Source organism: Semicossyphus pulcher, unplaced genomic scaffold (assembly GCF_022749685.1).
Source record: "Semicossyphus pulcher isolate SPU_LCO1_2020_fin unplaced genomic scaffold, fSemPul1.0.p SCAF_1, whole genome shotgun sequence".
Lineage (NCBI taxonomy): Eukaryota > Metazoa > Chordata > Actinopteri > Labriformes > Labridae > Semicossyphus > Semicossyphus pulcher.
Window position 1 is genome coordinate 5,619,977 of NW_027211603.1, and position 24,146 is coordinate 5,644,122.

Below are 24,146 nucleotides of genomic sequence, written 5' to 3' on the forward strand. Positions count from 1 at the left end.
AAGTGTGTTTTTTCTGTCACTTCTCCTTGATCAAGTATATAAACTCTTCAACTTAAGCCATCTCGGTCTCCTGAGTCTTCTTCCTCTTCTGGTTCATCAAGCTTAACAAATTCCATCACAGGAACACTTGGAGTGGTCTCTTAATTTTTCAAGAAGCTGTATATGGGTGAACTGTGAACGTCTGCTGCTATCTTTGTTAATCTATTATAGTTAAATATATACAATAACAAATATGTGTTGTTATTGACATTATGTATTTTTATGTGTGACTACCATTATAAAAATAGGTTTAATGTCATATTTTCCATTTTAGTAGGTTTTTATTTTGTGTTTGAAGTGGAGAGGATTGTAGAAACATCTCATGATAAAAGGTTGAATTAGTTTAATGACAGAAGCAGAAAGTTATGGTTCTTCAGAAGCACCATACTCCATGCCCAAGAAATATATTGTCAATTACACAATGCTGTAAATTAAGACTGAGGTTAACTTAAGGTGCAAGGGTTTTATATTATCCTACTCCCCCATGAAAACACTTGATGTAAACACCTAGACAGAGTTTGAAGACAGAAGTTATAATGAAACTTATAACAAGTGGAAGAACAAACATAAAAACTGTGTGCATACTAAACTGTAAAACAAGTCTGTATGAGCTGAAGTAGTGGGTCCATAATAGTTGATCTAATTACAATAAAATAATGTGGTTTGTATTGGTTTAATTCTAAAAGCCTTTCAGAGTGCTGCATTACTACTGGACCTGAAAAACTGGTGTGATAACCGAACACTGTTCACAAACCCCCCTTCTTGTTAAACTCCTGCTCTCTGCTATTTTAGGGCTTCTGTTTAAACATATATTGTTTGGTGTGAGACAAGAGATTACTCTTGCTGTCTTTAGAGCAAGCAAGACCTAGAAACTGTACCTGTCTTTAATGAGTCAGAGAGCAGCTTGACATCCGTGTAGGAGCCTCCTATTTAGTTTTACTTATAATTAGGCCAGACATATTTGATTGCTCTGTAAACACCTTCCACATAAACGCCAAGCAATCAATCTCTGTAGTGTCTTTAAAATCTTTATTGTATTGAACTGTATTGTATTGTATCACTGATCAAGTATATTATGAGTTTGTCCCATGGTTGAACCCAGGCACTCTGTCTTCTGCAAGGGCAGTAGTGATTTTCAGGAAAAGCAGGTTAACAATAGCCACCTGTGATGATGCCACATGGGAGGGGCATGAGATGAACATTAAAAAGACATGACGCTTCCGTACAGGCATCATTTCTCCATGCTGGATGTATAGATTACATCGTTATCACCAACAACTTAAGGTAAGATACCCTTTAAGTAATGCATCCTTTACCCAATCAAGAAAAAAGTATTATGCATATTTGTTAGGTAATACTCAAGATGATAAAAAATAAATATTCAGTTGTTTTCAGCCTTTTACCTAGGAACTAAACTATAGCTCACAATGTGCAACATAAAGCTAGAAACGTGTAGAACAAGTGTGATAAATAAGTGCACAGAAACAGTTTTTTATTTTTATTACATTGGAAAATGTTCCATGGTTTCAATCTTTGAGTACATTTATTCATGGACACTATCTCTTTAAATAAAAAAATAGGTTGGTTCAAACAAGGAAGTAGTCGCCATCGGTAAGACTTCCGGCTTGTGCGTCAACCTTCAAGATAAAAGTGAGGAATTTAAATACATGGGTTTTTTTGGTGTTTGCCCCCCTAAGAATAATATAGTTTAATAAAATACTAAGTAATGACATCCTCAAAAAACGTGACTGAGTGATTGGATAGACTGTACACTCTCACCGTTCCCTCAGATAGAAATTGTTAATTGTTTTATGTTTATATGTTTTCTGTTTGTATTTCAAGTTTTATTACTAGTATTTAGTTTTTGTGGTTTTGTTTTTTTTGTCGTGATTTTTATTTTTGTCTCACATTCAAAAACTATGTAAATATGAATGCATGTATATACCAAGGTGTCTAGTTCACCTCGCATTGTGTAGTCATTTTTAATAGGCTGTAATGTTAGAAACAGACTTGTAATAAACAAAACAAAAACTGTATTCTCATCATATACATGACAATTATTCTGTAGCGCTACTTCCGAAATTTCTTTGTGGTTTCATTTTTTATAGTCACGCGAGCTTTTATTCTGAAAAGAAAAACCGGAAGCCGTATTGTTGTTCCTGCAGGCGGAACTTAATCATCATATTTGTATCGCATAGTAATTGTAGCTCTGCCGGTCTGTAGCTACATCATAGCTCATGTTAATGCCCCAGCTTTTATACAGGTTGTTTTTTATTTCTCTTTAATCATGAACAGAACTCAGCTGAAGCGGTCCAGTATACTGAGGATGGCTCTGGCCGGCTCGGAAGCGTTTGACCAGGACGGACATGGAGAGACATTCATCCTCCGAGCTGTTAAAATAGCAGCTGTTGTTGTACTGTACTGGTTTGTCTCAATAACAATGGTGTTCCTCAATAATTATCTGCTGGATAACAGAGACTTGGACGCCCCGTTGTTCGTCACATTTTACCAGTGTTTAGTGACTGTAGGGCTGTGCTGGCTCATGCAGCTGCTGTCCAGATTGTGTCCGGGTGTGATCGACTTCCCATCGGTCAGATTCGACGTGAAGACGTCCCGGGAGGTCCTGCCGCTGTCCGTTGTGTTCATCTGCATGATCACCTTCAACAACCTGTGCCTGAAATATGTTGGAGTAGCTTTCTACACGGTTGGGAGGTCACTCAGCACAGTTTTTAATGTGCTGTTATCATATTTTATTCTGAAACAAACCACATCAGTCCATGCTCTGCTGTGCTGTGGGATCATACTAGGTACTGTATGTTTACATTCTTTTTTATTGGATGTGGTTTATTACGCTTGCTTTATTATAAACTTGCCTACATTTATTCTCAGTCTTTCATTTGGCTGCACTTTTTACATTTGCAGAACTAAGTCTGTGACTAAAAATATAGAATCTGCTGATTGTGGATATAGTTAGAAATAGATCTGTTATATGCTTACGCCATAGGCCAAAATCAGAATCAGAAAAAGGCCTAATTCGCAAAAAATTGTGAAAGTAGGCCATGTAGAAACCAGAATATAACACTGTAAATTGATCACCTCATTTCACAACCATGACATGAATATGCTGCAGCCTCCACTCTTCCGATAAGGTTTTCTACATGAATAAGAACCTGGCTGCAAATAGTTTTTTCCAATTCAGCCACACAAGCTAAGGTTTGGCAGTTGTGTCGGACAGTAAGTCTGATGCTGTGCTAGTTTTGTGCACATTGCACTGTCATGATGAAACAGAAAAGGACCTCCTTTGGTATGCTGCAGAATTGAGACATCCATGATTTGAACTAAAGGGCCTAAACTATTAAGATAGCCCCAGAACTAAGGAACGAAGATTCATGGACAGAGTTGTCGGCTTGCTTTTGGCCATATATTTTAGACTGAAACACCTATTTGCTTCATAGAATAATTCCAGGACCAGGAAAAAAAACAATTTTTGAATTGCGACAAATGTGAGCCAAAAAAAGCCAAACAGCTGCTGGTTATATTGAAGACTGAAGAAACCTCTCTTATGAGAAACAAAACGTCTTCAAGAACAAGGATATTTTCTGGTCTCGGTTTCTTATATGTAACAATTTGCTTTTTTTCTTGTATGTAAATAATCAATTTGTAATGGAGAGATAACAGTGTGGCTCTTTGGCTTTTGGATGTTAAAAACTATTGTATTAGCATTTCGCCTGGGAACTTGTGAGCTGGCATTTTCCTCTGAGACACAGACTCGATATTTAGCTTTAAATGTTTTTGAAACCAATTAAGATATTTTTAACAGCCGTAGTTTTCATCAATATTTCAGTTCTTGGCTTTAAAAATCAATCCAAGAAACACAACAATTATTTACAGGCATTACTTATTCTTTAAAAAAGGATATTGATATATTTCTGTGCTGAAATTATCTCACAGTCCTGCCTGTTTTCATATTTCTCAGGTGGGTTCTGGCTTGGTGTCGACCAGGAAGGCATGGCAGGCTCCCTCTCATGGACAGGCGTCTTTTTTGGGGTGCTGGCCAGCGCTTTTGTGTCTCTGAACGCCATCTACACCAAGAAGGTGATGCCAGCAGTGGAGGGAAACATCTGGAAACTGTCCTACTACAACAACATAAATGCCTGCGTCCTCTTCCTCCCGCTCATTCTGTTGTTTGGAGAGTTGGGCCGGCTCGGCACCTTCAGCCGCCTCTCTGACCTCGGGTTTTGGGGCATGATGACACTCGGAGGAGTGTTTGGTTTCGCCATCGGCTACGTCACAGGCCTCCAGATCAAGTTTACCAGCCCTCTCACGCACAATGTCTCAGGGACTGCAAAGGCCTGTGCACAGACTGTTATCGCAGTGGTGTACAACTCTTCCAGTAAGAGTATGCTGTGGTGGACCAGTAACCTGATGGTTCTCGGGGGCTCGTCAGCCTACACTTGGGTCAAAAGCCTAGAAATGAAGAAGACTCCCGTCAGAGACACTCAGGACTCAGCCAAGGAAAAACTGCTGCCAGAGAAAGGCAACCTGGGAGTTTAACCGTTGTAACCTTCAGCTTTTAATCATGTGGTGTGCGAATGTGAAATTATGTCACATTTAAAATAGGACTGATTATGATATTTACATGGAATCAGTGATTTTGGTTGAGTTGAATAGTCTTGTGGTTTTATACAGTCTGACTTAAGACTTGAAGGAGTTTGTATATATATTTTATTTAAAGCCATTTACATTCATTTGGGGCCTTTTTATAATTGTTTTTAAAATGAAATGACTGAAAATAATAATGTGTCTTTATGGTCTAAAAATGAAAGCAAGAATTTGTATTCACAGGGAGGAGATATTTACTCGGATGAGTGTTGGCGTCAAAGCAAAATAGAAACTTTTTTACAGCTACAAACATTTTTATGAATGTAAGTCTCTGTCTTTTTAATGTTTGAAGGATAGCCTCTGGCTTTAGGAACATGTCTGCTTTTCAAATACGAACAAAGCCAAAACAGGATCTGTAATGAAGGCAAGGTAATCGGAAACCTTGTCTTACTGGGACTGACACGCATCTAGGATTTTAAACAGTTTAAGTCGTAAGTCTGTCTACATTTGCACTACAAATGTTGTGTCTGAGCTAAATCAAATGTTAAATCTTACAAATAGGTGTAGGTTTGAGGTATAGGATAATATATCTGCAAGTAAAAGCAGAAGCGGGACAGGCTGACGGAGCGCCTGTCTCTCATGTTTCACTCATTGTTCTCACATTTACATGTGTCCTTTACACGGCAGAGCAGTGTTCAGCTGGAACAAAACTGGGAAGTCTTTTGTTTGCACTTGTTTTTCCCTCTTAACTTACAGCGTCACAGATCAGGTTCCTCTTTATCAGCCTGAAAACATTTCAGTGACCTGTTCAACTCAAAACAAGCTTTTTAAAATGTCTTTACATTGTAACATTTCATTTCAACAGAAACAGAAAGTCAGCTCATTTAAAAGAGGACATTAAAGATGCTGTACAAATCAACTGCTTTCATGATTTCATATCCAGTATGTTATATGTTATGATAATGCCATCTGAGATTATTTTTTTTATAAGGTTGATATTTTGACACTCGTCAAATAAAACATACATACGTTTATAAACATATTTTGTGTCAATCTACATTTTCTCAATGCACTTTACATTTAGAAACTTAATTATGAGTTATATATCTTCAAATATAATGCCATGTTCATTTACTCTGAGCTTTGACACTATTATCTATGTTATAAGGAAAATATTAAAAACAAGAGCCCAGGGTTGCCAAGTCTGTGGTTTTCCCGCAGAATTGGGCTATTTTTGAAGTGTGGCTGCGGGCGAAAATTTTTGTCCTCTGGTTGGTTAGACCTATTTTGCATAGAAATTACATGAATAATATGCTATAAATAGAAATCCTTTATTTTTAGTATTATAATACGGGTGTAGCAGTCTGCTGCTGAAGTAGCTGCTTAGAGCCCCCACTGTCTCATGCAGGGGGTGAGAGGAGTTGTCCATGATGGATGCCAGTTTTGGTAACATCCTCCTCTCATCCACCTCTCTGACCATCTGAGTTTAATCAATCTGTGTATTTTATAATGCATTTGGCAATGACAGCAATGCTGTTGGACTTTAAAAGCAGTGTATATGGTTTGGCAGGGGGATATTTTGAGTTCTAGTACTGGGCTGGTTTTGTCACACTTAACTGGGAACCCTGAGTAGACCAGCTTTACCCTCATGTCAGTGCTCATCCCTGATGTGTTTTGAGTAGTTGATGAAGCTCTTGGTCATGTCATACATGAGCTTTGAAAGGTCAGTGTTGTGTTAAAATGTCTGTTTCAAGCATAAAATCAGAGCGCCTCCTCACAGACAGCTGGGTCACATTTATCAAGGTGATCGATACTTGCCAGAGCATTAAGGCAGGTGAACATTCGTAGACCTGCTCAGATAAATACATAGTGTATTAACAAAACAAGACAGCAAACTTCTAAAGATAGGAGTTACTAAATGTAAGTCATTCAATTTTTATCTGAATATTCTCAGCCATCCATGTCAACAGGATGACTAACACTTGTTCTATTACCCAGAAAACGTACTAATATAACTCTATGTTTCATCGTTCGAGACTGCAATCCAGTGAGGAGTTCTACTAGAGCAATATAGAGATTTGTTTTTGCTTTAAGTCAGTGGCTGCAATAAGATACCATGGCTTTAGCCTAAAGATACAGGTTACTAAGAGCTTCATTTTCATTTCCCGTTGCTCTAAAGTCAGAAGTTTAACAGAGTTAACTTATTGAGAAGCAGAATTTTAAATTACAACAAAACATGACATGGCTTTGCTTCTTTTCTTATAGACAGACAGACTGACAAAAATGGGGAAAAAAGAAAATAAGAATAAAAGAAATAGAAATAAAAATGTGGATAAAATAATAAATAGATAAATAAATAATACTGAATATAACAAATGAATAAACAGATGAGGTGAACCGTTGTTATAGTAATACAAAAATACAAAAATGAAAATTATAATGATAATTATTTAGACAATCATAACACATCTACTGCAAACAAACAAAGCATTTTATTAATTATTAATCATAACATATTCCTCAGTGAGTTATTCAATTCATTACAATATCAATCTGATGAAGAAGTTCTGGTATCTTTCTTTCTCTCTGGTCTCTGCCCTTCTGATTTTAAGCCCACATGTCAATGAACATGTTTTAACTAGGAGCTATGAGTAAGCACTGGGTCCGGTTAATGGAAATAGGCCGGAAAATGTCGTTCCAGAAAGTGGACTGTGTGCTTTTTGGTCCTAACTTTTATGAGACATTTAGGTACGAAGGTAATACGACACTTTAGTCTGAGGTCACTTGCAGGCCGCTCATTATAAGAGGTAGTAAGATGCAATGACAGTCCAAATGCATTTGTTTGGGGATTTTTCAATTACAGAAAAATGTAGATTCCTAATATTTATTATATTTTATTTTGAACAGTTTTCCTTTTCGTCTTTCTTTTTCTGTTCTTTTTAATGTTCTGCTCCTGCACAGCCGAGTGCACCAGCTGGGCGTTAGCCTGGGTGTAACGTTGCGTCCCATCTAGAACTGAAAGTTAAGACCAATTCACAGTTATGCTCCGTGGACCATGTAGACTTGAACACTGTTTGTGTTGCACCTGGGTGTATTTTTTACGGCTGGGACGGAGCAGCTGTAAGTTTGTAAAGTCGGACACGAATCCAGGTAATACAAACAGAAAACGTCTGCTGGCAAAGACACTTACAGCTAAGTGTGTGTAACTTCTGCCAAGCTTAATCGCTGGCTTGTATTATAATCATTCCTACATCTGGGGTCTGATTTAAGGGGATACATTGTGTTTATGTGAGATGTTTCCTCTTTATTTCACTGGTAGCTTGGATGCAGCTGAGAAAGACCAAGAGATGTCTGAGCAGGGTAGCGATGGGGGTCTCTGGGCTGCAGATGGAATATTTCCCTGAGCAACAAGGGGGCTAAAAATAGCTCACAGAGCACCATGGGTAATTACATGAACCAAAAAAACACTGGTCTCTGATGTCAAGAACTCATTTCAACAGTGAGTTTGGCCTTGTGACACCAATGAAAGTTTTATAACTGTGTCATAGCGTGAAACAGATAATCCCCCCTCCCTCGTCTTTCTCTCTCATGTCTGGTGGGGTCAAGTTCAACATGACAGGACGAGGCAAAATCTTCACTAGTGATTGACAGTTCAAAGGCTGCAAGTATTATTAGCAGTCACTCAAGTGTCAGCTCAAAGCGATGGTCAAAAAGTGGTTGTCACTTTGATGCAGGGTTAATTACCGCTTGGACATTTTCAGTGAAAAATTGTGACTACAGCATCTTGTTACAGTGTGTAGAAGCACGTTGCTACAGTGCAATCACGGCTGCTTACTTTCTGAAGATCCTTTTTGGCTGTATTGTTTCATGCAGTCTGCATCCCTCAGCCTTGTGATTAAATGTTGCATTCCCTGTTTTTGCCACTTGAGGGCAGCAAAACAAGCTGGAAACACTCGCCTGACATAATTTCACCTTTTATAGTTGATATAGCAAACATGTTGCAAACAGTAGCCTAAACAGAGACACGTGCTGGGCAACAACTCATGAGAATATCTGTTTCTTAAAGGGATAGTTCAGATTTTTGGACACCAAGCTGCATGAAATACTTGCTTGTAGTGTAGTGGATGCAAAGCTATTAGCTTACTCATCGAGTCCCGTGGTCGGAGTTCTCCTGGCCGGTTCCGAACGCAGAATAAGTAGTTGCGGCGAGATGCCAGGGTCATGAAACCAAAAAGTTTGACCCTACAAAAACAACACGCAGGCACTGGTATTCCATTTTTAACACAAAATTATCCTAGGATTTCATATACTGCGCCTTTTTTTGGCACTATTTCCTCACTTGAACAATCCAGTATCACTACGCCTGTGACAGGCCGGTTTCTCAGGTTAGCCGACCTAGTAGCTGTTTCACGTTGATTCTGACTGATTCGAGTCATCGTTGAAGTAAACATGACGGACTATGAAAGTGATGAGGAAGATTTATCTTTTACAATGGAGCCTTTTAGCTAGGTCATTTTGCATAGTGAAAACAAATAAAGTTGCAGCCATAAAATGAAAAGACAAAAAAACAGTTGCAGCTGAGCAGGAGGAAACTGAAGAGACAGAATCTGTACAGAATCTGAAATACGACGAGAATATACCGATGGATCGTCTAAAAAATCTTCAGGTCTGCAGTCTACATTTCAAACCTGACCATTTGAACGAGACATGACATCGGAGTCGGGCGTCCTAGATTGAGGAAGTGTAGTTTAGCGAGCTGCCTGGCCTTCGCTAGATGACGCGTTTGACGTAGTCTGGCGGAGGTTTTCCAGGGCCCATTGGAGAAGCAGAAAGCGTCCTCCAAGGACACCGAGCAAAACTGCTTTTTTTCCCTACCATAACGGTATTAGCTCCCCATAAAAGCACGATAGGACCGAGGTTGAAAATCGGCGAACTGGCCCTTTAAGTTTATAGGAGATATTAGAGATCTGTCTACCTGAAACAGCTTTTTTCTATACAGCAAAATATTATAGGCCAAAATTTCTTTTGTACTTTTCAGTCTGGTCTGACATTCATATGAAAAAAATATTTATGTTAATTTATGGACTTTGTACGTGTTCATTTTTGTAAATCATGGTTTTATACAAGAATGACAACATGAACGCTTGACTTGATAATTATTTCTAAACTGAATCCAACTACTACCTACAGTAAGGCTGTACTCTGTATGAGCACCTTTGACACTAATTACAGCTTCATTTCCCTGACACGTCTGTAATTTTCATATTTTTATCCTCCTGCATATTTGCGAACTCTCAGTCAAGCTGCGCAGATTTCCACACTAGTTGCCCAGCACCGAACGGCATACAGATTTAGAAGAGGGTGTGAAAGAAAGTCAATCATCTGACAAGCTAATGTAGATGTAGTTTATATTCACAGGTGGCTGTCACACAGTGATTATTGAACTTTTGTTGTGTCTCTTAGATGTGTGAATGGGCAATTAATTGCTAATATAATGGCCTAAACAACATTAGGTAAGCATATGTCAAGGCCATATCACCATCAACTTATATTAGATATCGTCTGCCCTCTAGTGGTCATAAATCTATAAGCTTTAAAGGAAAACTCTTCCATTCAGTCCTTTTGATGTCGCTCAAGGCCTGGGATGCATCAATCTCAGAACCCACTGGCTAACATCGACAAGGATATCGCCTCTGGGAGTGACAGACAACTTCTCAGGGCTTCTGGTGTAGCCAGCAGTTAGTGTTAGCCGCACTTTCATGCAGATGTCTGTTTATGGAGATTAATAAAAAAAAAAAACGTTGTGAGATGATCATCTATGGGAGCCAGGATGGCTTTACGGATTGTGTCCCTCCAATTTTGCTGTCCACACGGACGGTTTCTTCTGAATGCAACCAAAGCCTGCTCCTCGGACTGCAGATGGAAACCACCCTCAATACCAAAATCTGGGATCTGCAGATTCTGCATTTTTATGTAAATGCATTTTTATGCAGAATCTGCAGAGAAATTAAAGATGCATCAATAAGAAAACTCCCCATGTATCTCCAAAGATTGACTTTTCACAGGTTATTAAAAGCGACCCTGCTTTTAGCTTTGTTACAATTACTTTTTCATGTCCATTATTTTCATTTAGTTAATTTTTTTTTTTTTGTTTAAGAGGAATTATAAATAACAATCCTTACATTCCTTAAGATTAAAAATCACCAGATTTGGGGTGCCGGTTTATTTCAGCGGATAAAGCCCAGGCACAGCTCCCGACGCAGTGGCCCCGGGTTCAACTCTGACCCTCGGCTCTTTGCTGCACGTCATTCCCACTCTCTCCCTCTCTTCCGTTATTTCCGACTCTATCCGCTGTCCTGTCAAATAATAAAGGCAAGATTTGCAGGTTGAAGTTTTTCACCATACTTTGCATAGACATAAGATAGGTTACTATCAATGTATGTGAGTATAAGCCATGATAAAAACGAGAGTCTCTCAGCCATCTCTTACAAGTTTACATTTTGAAATCAACAATTATCTTTTTGTGAGCTCATGAAAAATATCTTTATTAAAGTTCATAACGGAACAAAGTTGTTTACACTGAATTGAATTGAACAAACATTTGAAGTCCTGTTGGTCTCAATCTGTGCTTACAACCTGTTGTTATGGAGATAATAAGACCAGATACTAAAACATGGAAACTCCTCAGTAAAGGCTTATGTAATGGAAAAGCAACCTTGGACATGAATGGGCAGTGACGTGTCAGCCTCATCGCTCCGGGGAAATCTGTCAGACTGACATCATAAACATTAACTAGAGAGGACATCTGGTCTCTGTCTTCCAAGAAGTTGTTATATTGTCATGTCTGGCATGTCAGCTGGTGTGGGATGAAGCACCGGTAAACACATTTTAATATATTTGAATATGTAACCTGCAGCTTTGGAAAGATTTCAGTCTTTTCTTCCAAAGAAAACTCTCTCAGTAAACAGATGGAATTTATTTCCCTCTCTGGACTTTCCTCATCACTCCTCACTGTTTTCCTCGTTAGCATGTCTTTATTCCCTCAAATGCACTTTCCACTCCGGTCGCCAGGAAGTATTTTTCCCCTGTTACATTTCAGCCTGAGTACTCATTCTGGACTCACACCGAGAGCGGACAACGGGGACTAGTTGTAGACTTTGCACTGAGTTGACTCAGCTAAGCTTTTTGCATCATGGGAGGAATGGGTTAAGGATCTCTGTCCAGTATGATGAGATGGGAGAATTCATCATCCGTAGCTACACTGTATTTCTGCACGCAGAGGAAGATCTGCAGATACCTCTGAGCTGGTGCTTCATTTTTGGAACTTGTTTTAAAAGTTGCTGAGAGCTTGGCAGCCAACATGCCCACTTTCCTCTCAAGCAAAGTGCCCACTGTTCTGGATCCAAAACTCTTCTGCCTCCTCCTAAATCTCTGTGTTTGTGTGGCAGCCTGGCCCCATGGTGCTCATGGTAAGAAGACGGCATTTATTACAGCTTTGATTGAATGTTCCTCTTGCTCTACAATATACTGGAGAGTCTTTATATCCTGATAGATCACTTCTTCTTAGCGAAAATATCGCCAACGTTAACAATAAATAAGCCTGATGACTTAGCTGCTGACTAACGGTGGAGATATTTCATGACGATGAGTCACTTCTGCTGCTGAGACGTGTCTCGGTTCATGCCTGATCCATGCACAAGTTTTCCTGAGATTTCTTTGTCAATTCTTGTATATTTTGGACTTATTAGAACAGGTTCAATTTGTGGAAGGCTTTTACGTTTCAGGACATAAATCTTTAACTATTGAGTATAAAGTTAAACCTGTGATTATGACAATTGGCTGAAGCTCCTTTCAAGCTTCATCCTCAAACACTTTCCACTGCTCCATTGCATCTTTATTGTGTTTGAAATAACAATAGTATAAACATTAATCAGACTTCTTTTTTCACTTCCCCGCTGCCCCAATAAATATGCTGTAGGGGCAAATAGGTTATACAACTTACTAAAGATTGACATTTTGCAAGTGTCGATACGTCTGTCCCATAGTTTCCTTGGGTGTACATAAAGTTTGATGCAGCTGTCCTTTGTTCTGGTGCCACATCTCTGACAGGAAACAACTGCCCGAGCTCTAGGTGGAACGTCATGTGTCGCCCGTGTTGTGAGTACCACCTGATCCAGTGTCGGTGTCCCTCCAAAGGGTCGAAGGTGGGCTACACTGTTCCCTGCTGCCGCAACGCTCTGGATCAGTGCGACCCCTGTATCATCCACCCAGGTACACTCTCATCGTCACTTAGAGATGTTTAATTATCTCTTATAATCTGCAAGGGGTTTATTCTACCTCAGTTCCTCCCCTGTTTGTTCCACACAAGCAGTTTCATCTCTCAGACATAAAGTACTAAGATCTGAGGAAGTCCCCCAGGGAAAACCTACTCTACATAAGATCCGCAGATCATTATTGTATTCTGAATCAGTATGGCGGTGTGTTAGTTTGTGACTATGAGACGCAAATGGACTTTTACACTGCTTTGAAATTATTTGTGTGTTTGTCTTTGCCAGGCTGCAGTCTGTTTGAGAACTGTAAAACCTGCAACAATGGAACATGGAAAGCCAATGACGACTTCTTCGTCAATGGAAAGTTTTGCACAGAGTGTCGGGAAGGCTGGAGTGGAGGCGACTGTAGAAGTGAGTAAGAACGCTTGTAGGCCTTATCTACAATATTCTAATAGTGTTATAGCAGACATGAGAAGACATGGACAACATCCATCATACATTCAGAAATACTCAGTTATGAAGAACAGAACAGGCCCAAGTGCTGATGTTTTAATATGCCCATCTATGTATAATTATTTACTTGAATGCTTATTTTTACATCTATGGATTTTCCTTTCAAGAAAAGACTTGTAAGTATAGTGTTATAGCCTGTATAAAAAATAATACATTCAGATACAGGCACGTAAAGATGACTGGCATATGTCTTAAAGACTGACAATATATATGACAGCTTGAAATGACTTGGGCCCTGTGTCCACATGGCGCCTTTTTCTGGCAGAAAAGCACTGGCAGGCTGCTAGAGAGCTGGGATAAAGCGTTTGTGCGGTGAGAGAAAAAAACGCTGCATGCAGGTTTTGTTTCTATGACAACAATAAGTTTAACTCACAGGTAACAACAAGCTTTCAACAGGTAGGGCAGTAAAATCACCACATTTACCGGCAACATTTAGTGTCTGGCCGATCTGCTCCCACAAGCGGGCTTTTCGGTCTCTAGTGTGATCCTGTTTGTTTGTCATATGTACAGCTCTGGGTAGACAGAAGCTGTGTCCCAATCCAGGGGCTGCAGCCTTCGGAGGCCGTATTTGAAGGCTGATTGCGTCACAGAAGCGCATCGAAGGCTGTCCCATTTCGAAGGCTCCTTCAGATGCGGCAGACAAATGCGTCCTCTGTTTCCCGGGCCGCGAAGGATCCATCGGGTGCATCCTTTCTGGCCCACCGTATCCAGAGATGCATTGCGCACCAATTCAAATAAAATGGTGGACTTTAAAAACGGCCGAGGAATACACTTCAATGTAAAAGTTTTTGGTTTCAACTCAGTTGAATAGTAAGTGTTACAGAAGAAAACGAAAGGGCCCTTGAAACAAATTATCTTTTAAATAATAGGTTAACTTACGTGGCGTTAATTATGCTAGCTAGTTAGCCCACTAGCTACCTGTTGCTAGGCGACAGGAGCGGCGCAAGGTTAGACCAGACCCTCTTATTTCAGTTCGGCTTTAACGGTCTACGCAGGCTATAAATGGAGCATCCTCCATGTACCGCCTTCTTCGAAGGCTGCAGCCCGTGGATTGGGACACAGACAGAATCGGCCAAAACAAGTTGCTCCTCCATGTTTGGTGGTAACCAAGGTGATGAGTGGCGCCCCATCTGATTGGCTGCCTGAAAAAAAGCAGTGGTGACGACACCAGAAACGACAACAGAAAATTGCAGAGATTTTCAAGCTCCAAAAAAAGGCGGTGCGCTCTGAAAACATCTGGGTGCGGTGCTTTTTCCCGAGGCAGTCACACATGCTCTGTCCTCATTGGGAACAATGTGCGCTATGTGGACACAGGTCCTTAACGTAAAGTAAAGCTTTAAAATTCTGTTTATATTTGTAGCAGTTGCAAGTTAATTCAACACACAATAAACCTACAAATAAACCGCTTCAATATTTATGACTGTGAGAAAATACACAGATCATTTCTGGAAAGAAGGACTCCAGGCTGTTAACATAATCAATACTGTGCAACACTGTGTTCAGATTGCCACATCCAAACTTGTAGTACACCATCAGGACACTTGGTGGCGACAAAGCTTTTTTATTTCATTACAAGACAACTACTGTGACAGTCACCTGCACTTATAGTTCTAATTTATGTTCAGTTAAATAATGAAATATTGTTTTTGTCTTTTAAAAACATAACTATCAGCATTATGCTTCTCTAGCTACCATACCCAAATCATTTAAATCAAACATGCACTGTTAAAGCCCAAGGCAACATAATGCTGTTAATACAGACAAGCAAGCAAGTTGTACTTGCTTGTTACTCACTCTCTTGATATTTTTCCATTCTTTATTTTTTAACGGCCTGGGGGAAATTGTCGCATGGATGCCACTCTGTCATGTACTGTCAGTCTGACAGTACTCCAGGGAAGGCATTGAGCTGTTGTGCAGCTTCTGTTCTACAAAACCTGAGAACAGTCTGTACAGGTTCAAGTGGCCAAGCGTTGAAATTAAATCGGCTGCACAATTTTTAAGAAAGCTTTGAGTGTAGAACAAAAAGAAGATATTATTTTAAAGGTCTAAAACCTTGAACCCTTAAGTGGCAACTAAAACCCTAATTTCAACCTCCACCCTGTTCCCTTGTAGAACAGCGAAATCCATTTGTAGATCTTTTAATAACTTGTTCTTTTAATTCCTTTTAAGAGCCAGCATGAGCACCAGCATGGTGTTAAGTATCATGGGAACTGAAGTGCCTGGTTGAAGCTGATATATGAAATTATCTGCCCTCTTACACGATATGTCACATTACTGGTCGTGCTTGGAACAGTAAAAATGTTCATTGCTACTGTATTAACACACATTTGAAAAGAGTGTGGATTTTTTTTTTTAAATTGAAAGTAACTACAGTTTTCTTGTGGGCAGCTTGTGGAGGTGTCGTTCAGCGGACTCAGGGTCACATCGCCCTGGAGAGTTACCCAACAAACGGTCGGTGTGAGTGGATAGTGCAGGTGGAGAGGGGCAGCAGCATCCAGCTGAGGTGGGTCACTTTTTCTAAAGCTTTAAAAACATGGGACTACCATTAAAAGGTAGTCGATATCAGATAGAGTAAAACATATTCAGTGTTTATGTGTAAAAGCAGCACAGATATTATTATTAAAGTGACCTCAGGTGATAAATCGTGAGAGAATAAATCTAGAGATTTTCCTGCTGTGTTTGGATTAATGAAAGGCTGCAGGCTAAAGTCAGGACAAGGCTTACCAAAACCTGCAGATGCTGTTTATTTTTCATGGTGTTATTAATTTGGTGATTAAGTGCTTTAAAAAACTTTTGCATGTAGCTGGATCAGTGTAATGATTATAACCTGACACAGGACGACCTGTGACAGGTTTAATGTAGTAAGTTAATTCAGCAACCTGCTTTTGAAACAGGCCAAGCTTAAAGTTAGAATCTCGAAGTTCTCAGTTTCGTTCTATTTGGCGGCACCTTATGTTGTTAAAAGGCGTTTGTAGACGTCCACGGTTGGCTCCCTTTGTTACAGTTGTAACTCTTGATTTTCCTCGCTGACAGTTGCTTTCCTTTTCAGACTGTTTGCCTTCATCTGAGCGTCCAATTTGTTTCTTTTTCTTTGGATTTTCACTTATTTTTGAAGTTGTATCTGTAGTCATCGATCTTTTCTTTGTTTGTTCAGCCATAGTAGATTACTGTTTACTCGCAACACTTTCAGAGGTTGGAAAACGGCCGCTTAGCTCCGCCTACCCTCTCTGGTAGACCAACCACTGCGGGGTGATGGAAAACGCGTCAGTAACTGGGCGCCGCTTGTGATTTTTTCTGCGAAAGTTGCACCAGACACCCAGTCTGTAATACTGCAAATGCAAAGGCTTTCATCAGTGGGCCACGGACTCAATCACCATTGTGTTACCTCATTCGGTGATAGATAGTGACTTAGTTAACAGACATTTATTTAAATTAAAATCTTCGAGATTATTACTTTAAGGTTGGTTCTGGGTGTGTGTGCTGGATACTGCTTCTCCCGACCAGCTCAGTACCAATCTGTGAGCTGACATTAAGGCAAAGGCTTGTGAAGTTTTAAACGTTCATTCAAGGCGATCAGGATAGGACCAAACCTAATCCCCTCTAGGCCCCACCCCTTCCCTTTCTTCCCTGCTGGGTAACATTTCCAGTTTATTTTAGGAATCAAAACACGCAGAATCCAAATAGTTGTAGAAGACAATTTGTACCTACAATGTCAAAAGAACTTCATGTATTATGACAGATCCACATCCCATGTGTGAAAAATATGATAAAACAAGTAAGTGCTGTTTTATTTCCTAATTAAGGATTTTAGCCTCTACCCCTTTTAGCTTTGCCTATGTTGTACATATTTACTGCATCCCTTTTGTGTTCATATGTTTTATTTTATTATATTTTATATGTCTCTTATATCCAATGTTAACCCTTGTAATTGGAGCCTCCCAGCATAAGAATTTCACACAGTTGTACTCGTATAACCAGAGTGACAATAAACCTATTGAATCATGAAGTCTGGCGCCAGTTTCAGGTGCGTGTAGCCAAAATGTAATAGTACCATGTCGCTGGAAAATGCCTGCACACCAACTGAAAAGGTTTGTAGCAAAATAATTGATATTATTTCATGTGAAAGGTGTGAACAGTGTGATGTTTCAGTCTGAGGACCATATCCATCACAAGTGGAACACCTCAGCTTATGTTGAGGTGAAAACAAAGTGGACAGACAGCCCTACATGAGCCCACATAATTGGACTTGGAGTTGTTATTTACACACTTCTGCACCTCAGAGACTGATGTTAAGCCTTTTCAATTGGATTGAAATATCAGTTAAACATAACCTCTCTGTGGATATGCTGCAGGTTCACACAGCTCAGTCTGGAGTCTGACCATAACTGTCGTTATGACTACGTCGAGGTGCGTGACGGCGGCGATCTGAACTCTCCTGTGATTGGCCGGTTTTGTGGGGATCGGCTGCCTCCTCCAGTAAAAAGCTCTGGGAACCTCTTGCACATCCTGTTCTTCTCTGATGGCTACCACAACTTTGACGGCTTTGTTCTTACTTTTCAGGAGAGTTCAGGCAGGTACAACCATTGTTAGTGATGCAGATGCTACATACTGATTATGTATACAATATGGATACAAGATGGAAAAACACAAACACAGGAACACTCAACTATATATTGCAATAAATTGTTTCAAAATACCTTTTAAAAGCTTAAGATGTGATTTACAGTGCTGAGGCCATAGCGTTAATATTGGCCTTAATGTACGATTCCTTTTATTTTGCCTACACATTTAAATTTAAACACACTTTGTAAAAGGTGGGTTTGCCGTGGAATCCATATAAAACGATTAATTATATATACGTTCGATATAATCTTATTCATAACATAATGTAGGTATAATATTCATCTACATAATCATGAATACCTGATACAAATGATACTCCCTCCATGCATGCAGCACCTCGCTTTGTTAAATGTACCATATGTGCTCCGGGACCTTTTTCTTTCATTCTGCTGTGTGTGTGTATGCAGCCTCTCGTACAGGCCAGCGATGTGAGACGGACAGATTTATCATACTCATCCCTCTCCATTTGCCCTCTTTGAAGCAAATCATGCATCTAACTTGCATCCCATTTATCTCGCCTTTTCCCTCCTGGACATTAACTCTTGCTAGCTCACCTAAACATCATAGTAACATCATAGTGGTTCAAATGGAAAAGAGAGTTAGAGCCCCCCATGGCAATATTTTTCTATTTACTACTTAATTAATTCATAGAAGGGTTGAGTTATTTTTGCATATCATTAATCCTGCTGGGGGAAAACCACTTAAAACAAACTCTACAACATAATTTAAAACCAAACCAAATGTTATTGGATTTTGCGACAGCAATTAAATGGGTTGAATTTCTTCCTCTGTCCACTCCAATTCTAAAAGGTTCATTTTTGCAGTTTGTGGGACACCCCAGGGCAGTGTCCTAGGGCCATTATTATTTTGACTACGCATGTCAACAAATTAAAACCAGCCTGCTCATGTGAACTTTTTCTTTATGCAGACGATACTGCAATACTAGTATCAAAAAAATTAATTTATGTTAAAAAATATGTCGAACATTGAGAATTAAATTAATACTTGAATGCTAGAGCGAAGGTTATCCTTTGTGGAAGCACAAGTAAGACATTCTCAAAGATTCTTTAGGAAAGGCAGGTTAAACTGAGAGCTCAGCATAAAATACTGCTAATTATACTTATCATAAATTAGTTTAATTAGTTTTAATTGGTGGCTATGAGACATGAAATTAAAAACATAGTTTTAAGTACCACAGCAGCATTTTAAACAGAATGAGAGGATTTTCAAACTCTATCATTCGTCAATTTTATCCCATTAATGTAAGTTCAATTACCTGTAGAAATGTTAACACTTGTGTATGTTTATAGCTGTTGGTTTAACGTAGGCTGCCTTTGATGAATTAACACAATTTTCTTCAACAGTTTCAGCCATCAAGAATCCATTGTGTACAAAGCCAGAGAGACCGCTGAATGGATATCTGCTCCCTGTGTATAGCCTAAAGGAGGAGCTTGAATCTGTAAACTACCTGTGCAATTCAGCTTTCACACTGATCGGCTCCCAGCAGAGGAACTGTCTGCCTAACGGCACATGGAGTGGCACAGCACCCGCATGTGTAAAAGGTATCTTTTCACCCGCAGATTGGGGTCTTTATCTCTGTTGTTTGTATAAAAACACATCATGCACTTATTGGTGGAGTTCGCTTCCTCTTCTCTCTCAAACACTTACTCATACAGGCCCAACAAGCAGAGCCCGGTGTTCCCCGCCACCCAAATTGCAGAATGGCAACCACAGACCTGCTCCTGACACAGCTGGAGGTGCCGAGACCATTGAGTTTTTCTGCAAAAAGTCCTACATGCTCAGTGGGAACCACCAGAGTTTCTGCCTCTCTAATGGATCCTGGAGTAGCAGGCCGCCCAAGTGTGTGAGAGGTATTGTTTTTAAAATATATTAAGGTCAGGAACACACTGATAAGCACAGAAAATAGTCTATTTTTTAACTGCATAACTCTGTCAGGACGGCAAAAAAAGATTATAAATCTAATCTAAGCTTGAACTTTATGTTAATGCATATAATGTTTCCTGTTTATGCTGATAAACTACTGCTCAAAAATGTATGTTACTAGAATCTGTAACATATTCTGCCAATGGAGACTCAGTGATTTTTTTACACTTACAGTCACCTTCCTGTTTAGTCCCTACAGCTTGTCGAGAGCCCAAAGTGGCTGAACTTGTGCGACAGACTGTCGTGAAGCCACGTAAGATATCAAGGTAGCCACTTAAACAGTGTATATGATTCTAATGTTAGAGATTAAACATTTTGTTGTGAATATAGCTCACAAAAGTATTACTGTGTTAATTATTGCATGCGTAGATAAGCTGCTTTTAAGAGAGAATCCAGACCAAAGACTCCTCCTCTCTTCCAGGTACAACATGGACGATTTGTTGTCGGCTCGTTTCATTCCACTGGCACTGGATAAACACTCAGAAGAAGAGGACACGGCCTCAGCGGAGCTTCCTCGTGGATTCCACCCACTCTACACGGCCATTGAGTACAAGTGTGCCTCCCCACTCTACCGCAACACAGGAAGCGCCCGACGCACCTGTCTGAAGACTGGCAGGTGGAGCGGACGCCATGTTTCCTGCTCACCAGGTGAGAGCAGCAGCAGAGTATAGCCAGCAGCTCTCTAAGATAACTTACACATTGCTGATTTGACGCCTAATATCTAAATTTAGTTTCAATTAAAAGCTCAGGAGGAACCTACTTAGTCTGTAGGCTTTTAAGCTTCTTTTATCAAAAAGGACTCTTCTTTATTTTTGCTACCAGTACTTCAGCATTGCATCAGCCAACCGATTTGCAAAGTAGTATGTAGCCTCTCAGTATATTCTTGATTTACAAGGGTCAGTATCAATCAACTAATCAGAACGAAACATATGATGTAGCAGTTGGCTGTTAGGCTAAGTAGCTAGTTCCTAAATCCCTTTATATGGCTTTTAATCCAACATAATACACAGACTTTTGGCATGACAGGATTTATCAGCCAAAACCAGTTTGTTTAAAGTAATAATCTCGAAGATTTTCATTTAAATAAATGTCCGTTAAGTCACTATCTAAGTGTTGCGAGTAAACAGTAATCTACTATGGCTGAACAAACAAAGAAAAGATCGATGACTACAGATACAACTTCAAAAATAAGTGAAAATCCAAAGAAAAAGAAACAAACTCGACGCTCAGATGAAGGCAAACAGTCTGAAAAGGAAAGCGACCGTCAGCCAGGAAAATCAAGAGTTACAACCGGAGCCAACCGTGGACGTCACACATGCAACACTGTCTGGATATCTGGGAAGTGTGCTTCCACAATTACCGTTTATCACCATAGGTGCCGCCAAAGAGAACGAAACTGAAATCTTCGAGATTACAACTTTAATACTGACATGATGGACCTGCCAAGGGACTGCGGATGAAAATGAGCTTTATGCTAACTCTGGTATAATGCATCGAATGATTCCAGTCATGTTTAATATTGTACAAGGTCCCTTTTAAAATAAATAAAACAAAAAATAAATACAAAAAACATACCAAATTAGCTGCAGCCATCTTGGTTGTAGCCAGCGGCCTGCTAGCTTAGCTTAGCATAAAGAATGGAAAGAGGAACTTACTCTGTCCAAAGGTAATCTTCTCATCAACTCTCTGCACGAAGGAAAGTAAAGCTGACTTTCCAAAATCTCTCTCATCATAAGTTGTATTGCATCCGTTTTCATGGAGTTATTAATACCTTTAATTATCACATAGAGAAAAGGCAGAAGAAAAATGTTAATGCAGTTTTTACCAATAATTAATATGAAAGGTTTCTAACCAATGGCCATTTGTTATAAGAGTACATCATTTGACACACTCTCTATGACTTTTACTTTCACACAGTTTGTGGCAAACTCAACACTTTCAGTGCACACAACCTCACAGGCACTCTGTGGCCGTGGCATGCAGCCATCTATATCCGCTCACCTCCTGATCACACTCCCAGCACCCACAGGCCCCGTGGAAGAACCACGTCGATCCAGCAGGGGGCCTCAGAGGAGTCCTCATTCTGGTCCCTGGCCTGCAGCGGGGCTCTGCTCACACAGCGGAGCGTCCTGGTGGCAGCTCAGTGTGTGGTAGACAAGGCCAGGCTGCAGACCCTTCACCCAGCACATGTGAAGGTTGTCATAGGCATGCAGCAGCAGAGATCCAAGGATCGTTTGAAGGGCCTGCACCACCTGAGGGTAAAACACAGTCTACCAGTCAGAACACCTGGCATGAAAATCCATCAGATGTTTTATATTTTTTTAACTAAAAAAAAAATCCCATGATGACATTTGGAGAGTCCAAAATGTCATGTATAATGTCTGATCTTTCCTCAGCAAGCATGAGCTGTAGATTTGATATGAAGACATCTTCCGAAGGTCAGAGGATGACAATGGAAAACTAGACTTTATTCAAGTTTAAAGGCTATTTTTAGGTTGCATATACATTGTTTTTTAAGGGATTTTTAAATTAGTGAAAGGTCCATTTATTGGTGGTTGAACAGTGGTTTCGTAGGTAAACTTTTCAACCACACTTATCCAACTTTAACCTTATTATCCTTTGACCTGCAAAAGTTCCCTGTGACTGCAAAATGTACCAAACAGCAGATGCAGTTATAAAGTATTAAGTGAGGAATCTTCATTAAATAAATATAATCTTCTGGATAGGTCTTTGTTTGTAAAGGGGTGTGGAAGAAATCCTTTTGGCACTTTGATGTGCACTTAACGCTTTACCAGGATACAACTAAATTTGATTTGGATTTGGATATTTGCGCATCTTGACGCATATTATCTGGTCTCCTCAGATATTCTAAAAACATCAAAACCTGGCACATTCAGAGTGGAATCAGGCTTTTTAGGTATTCTAACTTCCTTCTATTTTCTCTCTTTCTGTCCCAACAGGTTTCAGACATTTTAGTCCATCCAAATTTCTACTATGCATCAGACTCTGAAGTTGCTCTCCTCAAGCTCAAAGACAAGGCCAAGATCAGTGAGCGTGTGTTGCCAGTTTGTCTGCCCAAAGTTCAAGGTGGAGAGGTGACCGCGCAGCAGGCTTACACGGCGAGGTGGATTTCACCAAACGATCGCACGCACCTGACCCGTTACACTCCCTCGAGCCAGACCAAACTTGTCGAGCTGGCTGATGTTGCTCACTGCGAGGGAGCATTTGCTGAAGGAGGAGCACAGTCCACAGAGATCAGTGACAGTACACTGTGTGTCGTTAGCAAGCTGTCCAGTTCCTATCCTCCTTGTCCCAGAGTTATTCCCGGCATCACAGTCACTCCAGCTGTGTTTTCATCAACAGGAGGTGTTTTATCAGGACACAAGGACACCGAGGAGGCCTCCGGCACAAGCTGGCAGCTTCTTGGTTTAGAGAGTTTCAGCACGGAGGAAAAGAACTGCCAACAGCAGACGTACACGGCTCAGACAGGAATAGCAAACTTTCTGGACTGGATAGAGAAAAACATGAAGTAGATTTTTTTCCTCAATATATCATGTAAAACTGATTATCTGTAACTGAAATCTAAATGGTCTTTTATTCCCAGTTAAATGTTCCCACAGTTGGTGTAAATAGTAGAGATGGATAATTTTGTACTTGTCAGCTGTGTCAATATCATGTGAGGTTAGAACTGTTCCTCTGGCACTCCACTTGTATCCCTTCTGTGTGCATGTTATTCTTCTGTATTTGGGCCGCCTCCACTGCAAACAATTCAACGTGAGCTGCTAAAGAAACACACATCCACACACTCATTATCTCTGAATGTTACCTAATGTGTCTGAGGAGTATTTTTCAGAATAAAATTGTAAAGGTAAAGATCACAAAAATGACAAAATAAAGAAATCCTCATGATGCCATTTTGAGTCTTTAATGCTTAAAGGTGCATTGTGTAAGATTTTACATGTATTAATCAGTTTTTATTGCCTGTGTGTGAAGGGATAGTAGACGAACTGAAACACTGAGACCTTCCCCGACTTCCTCCATTGCCTCTAACAGCCTGGGGCTGATTTCTATGTGAAGCATTCGGGCCGGTTTACCTGCGAAAAGAAGAGGATGTGATGTATATGCGCGCTCTCCTCTCCTCGCTGCCTAGAGCTC

General features: G+C 40.0%; 2 protein-coding genes across 4 annotated transcripts; both read left to right on the top strand.

Annotated features, from left to right (window-relative positions):
- The first annotated feature begins 1,290 nt into the window (after nt 1–1,290).
- Nucleotides 1,291–5,655, top strand: slc35c1 (solute carrier family 35 member C1). Of its 3 annotated transcripts, none has more exons than XM_069660474.1 (3): nt 1,291–1,323; nt 2,335–2,846; nt 4,016–5,655. In XM_069660474.1, the coding sequence occupies exons 2-3, from the start codon at nt 2,366–2,368 to the stop codon at nt 4,591–4,593; spliced, it is 1,059 nt and encodes a 352-aa protein (XP_069516575.1). In that variant the 5' UTR covers nt 1,291–1,323; nt 2,335–2,365; the 3' UTR covers nt 4,594–5,655. The 3 variants fall into 3 exon arrangements, with proteins under 3 accessions (XP_069516575.1, XP_069516583.1, XP_069516566.1); XM_069660482.1 differs by lacking the exon at nt 1,291–1,323 and adding an exon at nt 1,659–1,689; XM_069660465.1 differs by lacking the exon at nt 1,291–1,323 and having other exon boundaries at nt 2,259–2,846.
- A 6,346-nt stretch (nt 5,656–12,001) lies between these two features.
- pamr1a (peptidase domain containing associated with muscle regeneration 1a) lies at nt 12,002–23,898 on the top strand. Its single transcript, XM_069659403.1, has 11 exons — nt 12,002–12,110; nt 12,751–12,912; nt 13,197–13,322; nt 15,813–15,927; nt 17,777–17,994; nt 19,412–19,609; nt 19,724–19,918; nt 20,182–20,257; nt 20,413–20,639; nt 21,909–22,249; nt 22,952–23,898. Exons 1-11 carry the CDS (start codon nt 12,002–12,004, stop codon nt 23,522–23,524), a joined length of 2,340 nt encoding a protein of 779 aa, XP_069515504.1. The 3' UTR covers nt 23,525–23,898.
- The last annotated feature ends 248 nt before the right edge of the window (nt 23,899–24,146 follow it).

What these genes read in the sequence shown, in the direction of transcription:
- slc35c1 (XM_069660465.1), top strand. Translation starts at nt 2,327, where the DNA reads ATGAACAGAACTCAGCTGAAGCGGTCCAGTATACTGAGGATGGCTCTG. An exon ending in GTGCTGTGGGATCATACTAG is followed by an intron (nt 2,847 to 4,015) that starts GTACTGTATGTT and finishes CATATTTCTCAG; the next exon opens with GTGGGTTCTGGCTTGGTGTC.
- pamr1a (XM_069659403.1), top strand. Translation starts at nt 12,002, where the DNA reads ATGCCCACTTTCCTCTCAAGCAAAGTGCCCACTGTTCTGGATCCAAAA. An exon ending in CTGGCCCCATGGTGCTCATG is followed by an intron (nt 12,111 to 12,750) that starts GTAAGAAGACGG and finishes CATCTCTGACAG; the next exon opens with GAAACAACTGCCCGAGCTCT. An exon ending in TACTTTTCAGGAGAGTTCAG is followed by an intron (nt 17,995 to 19,411) that starts GCAGGTACAACC and finishes TTTCTTCAACAG; the next exon opens with TTTCAGCCATCAAGAATCCA.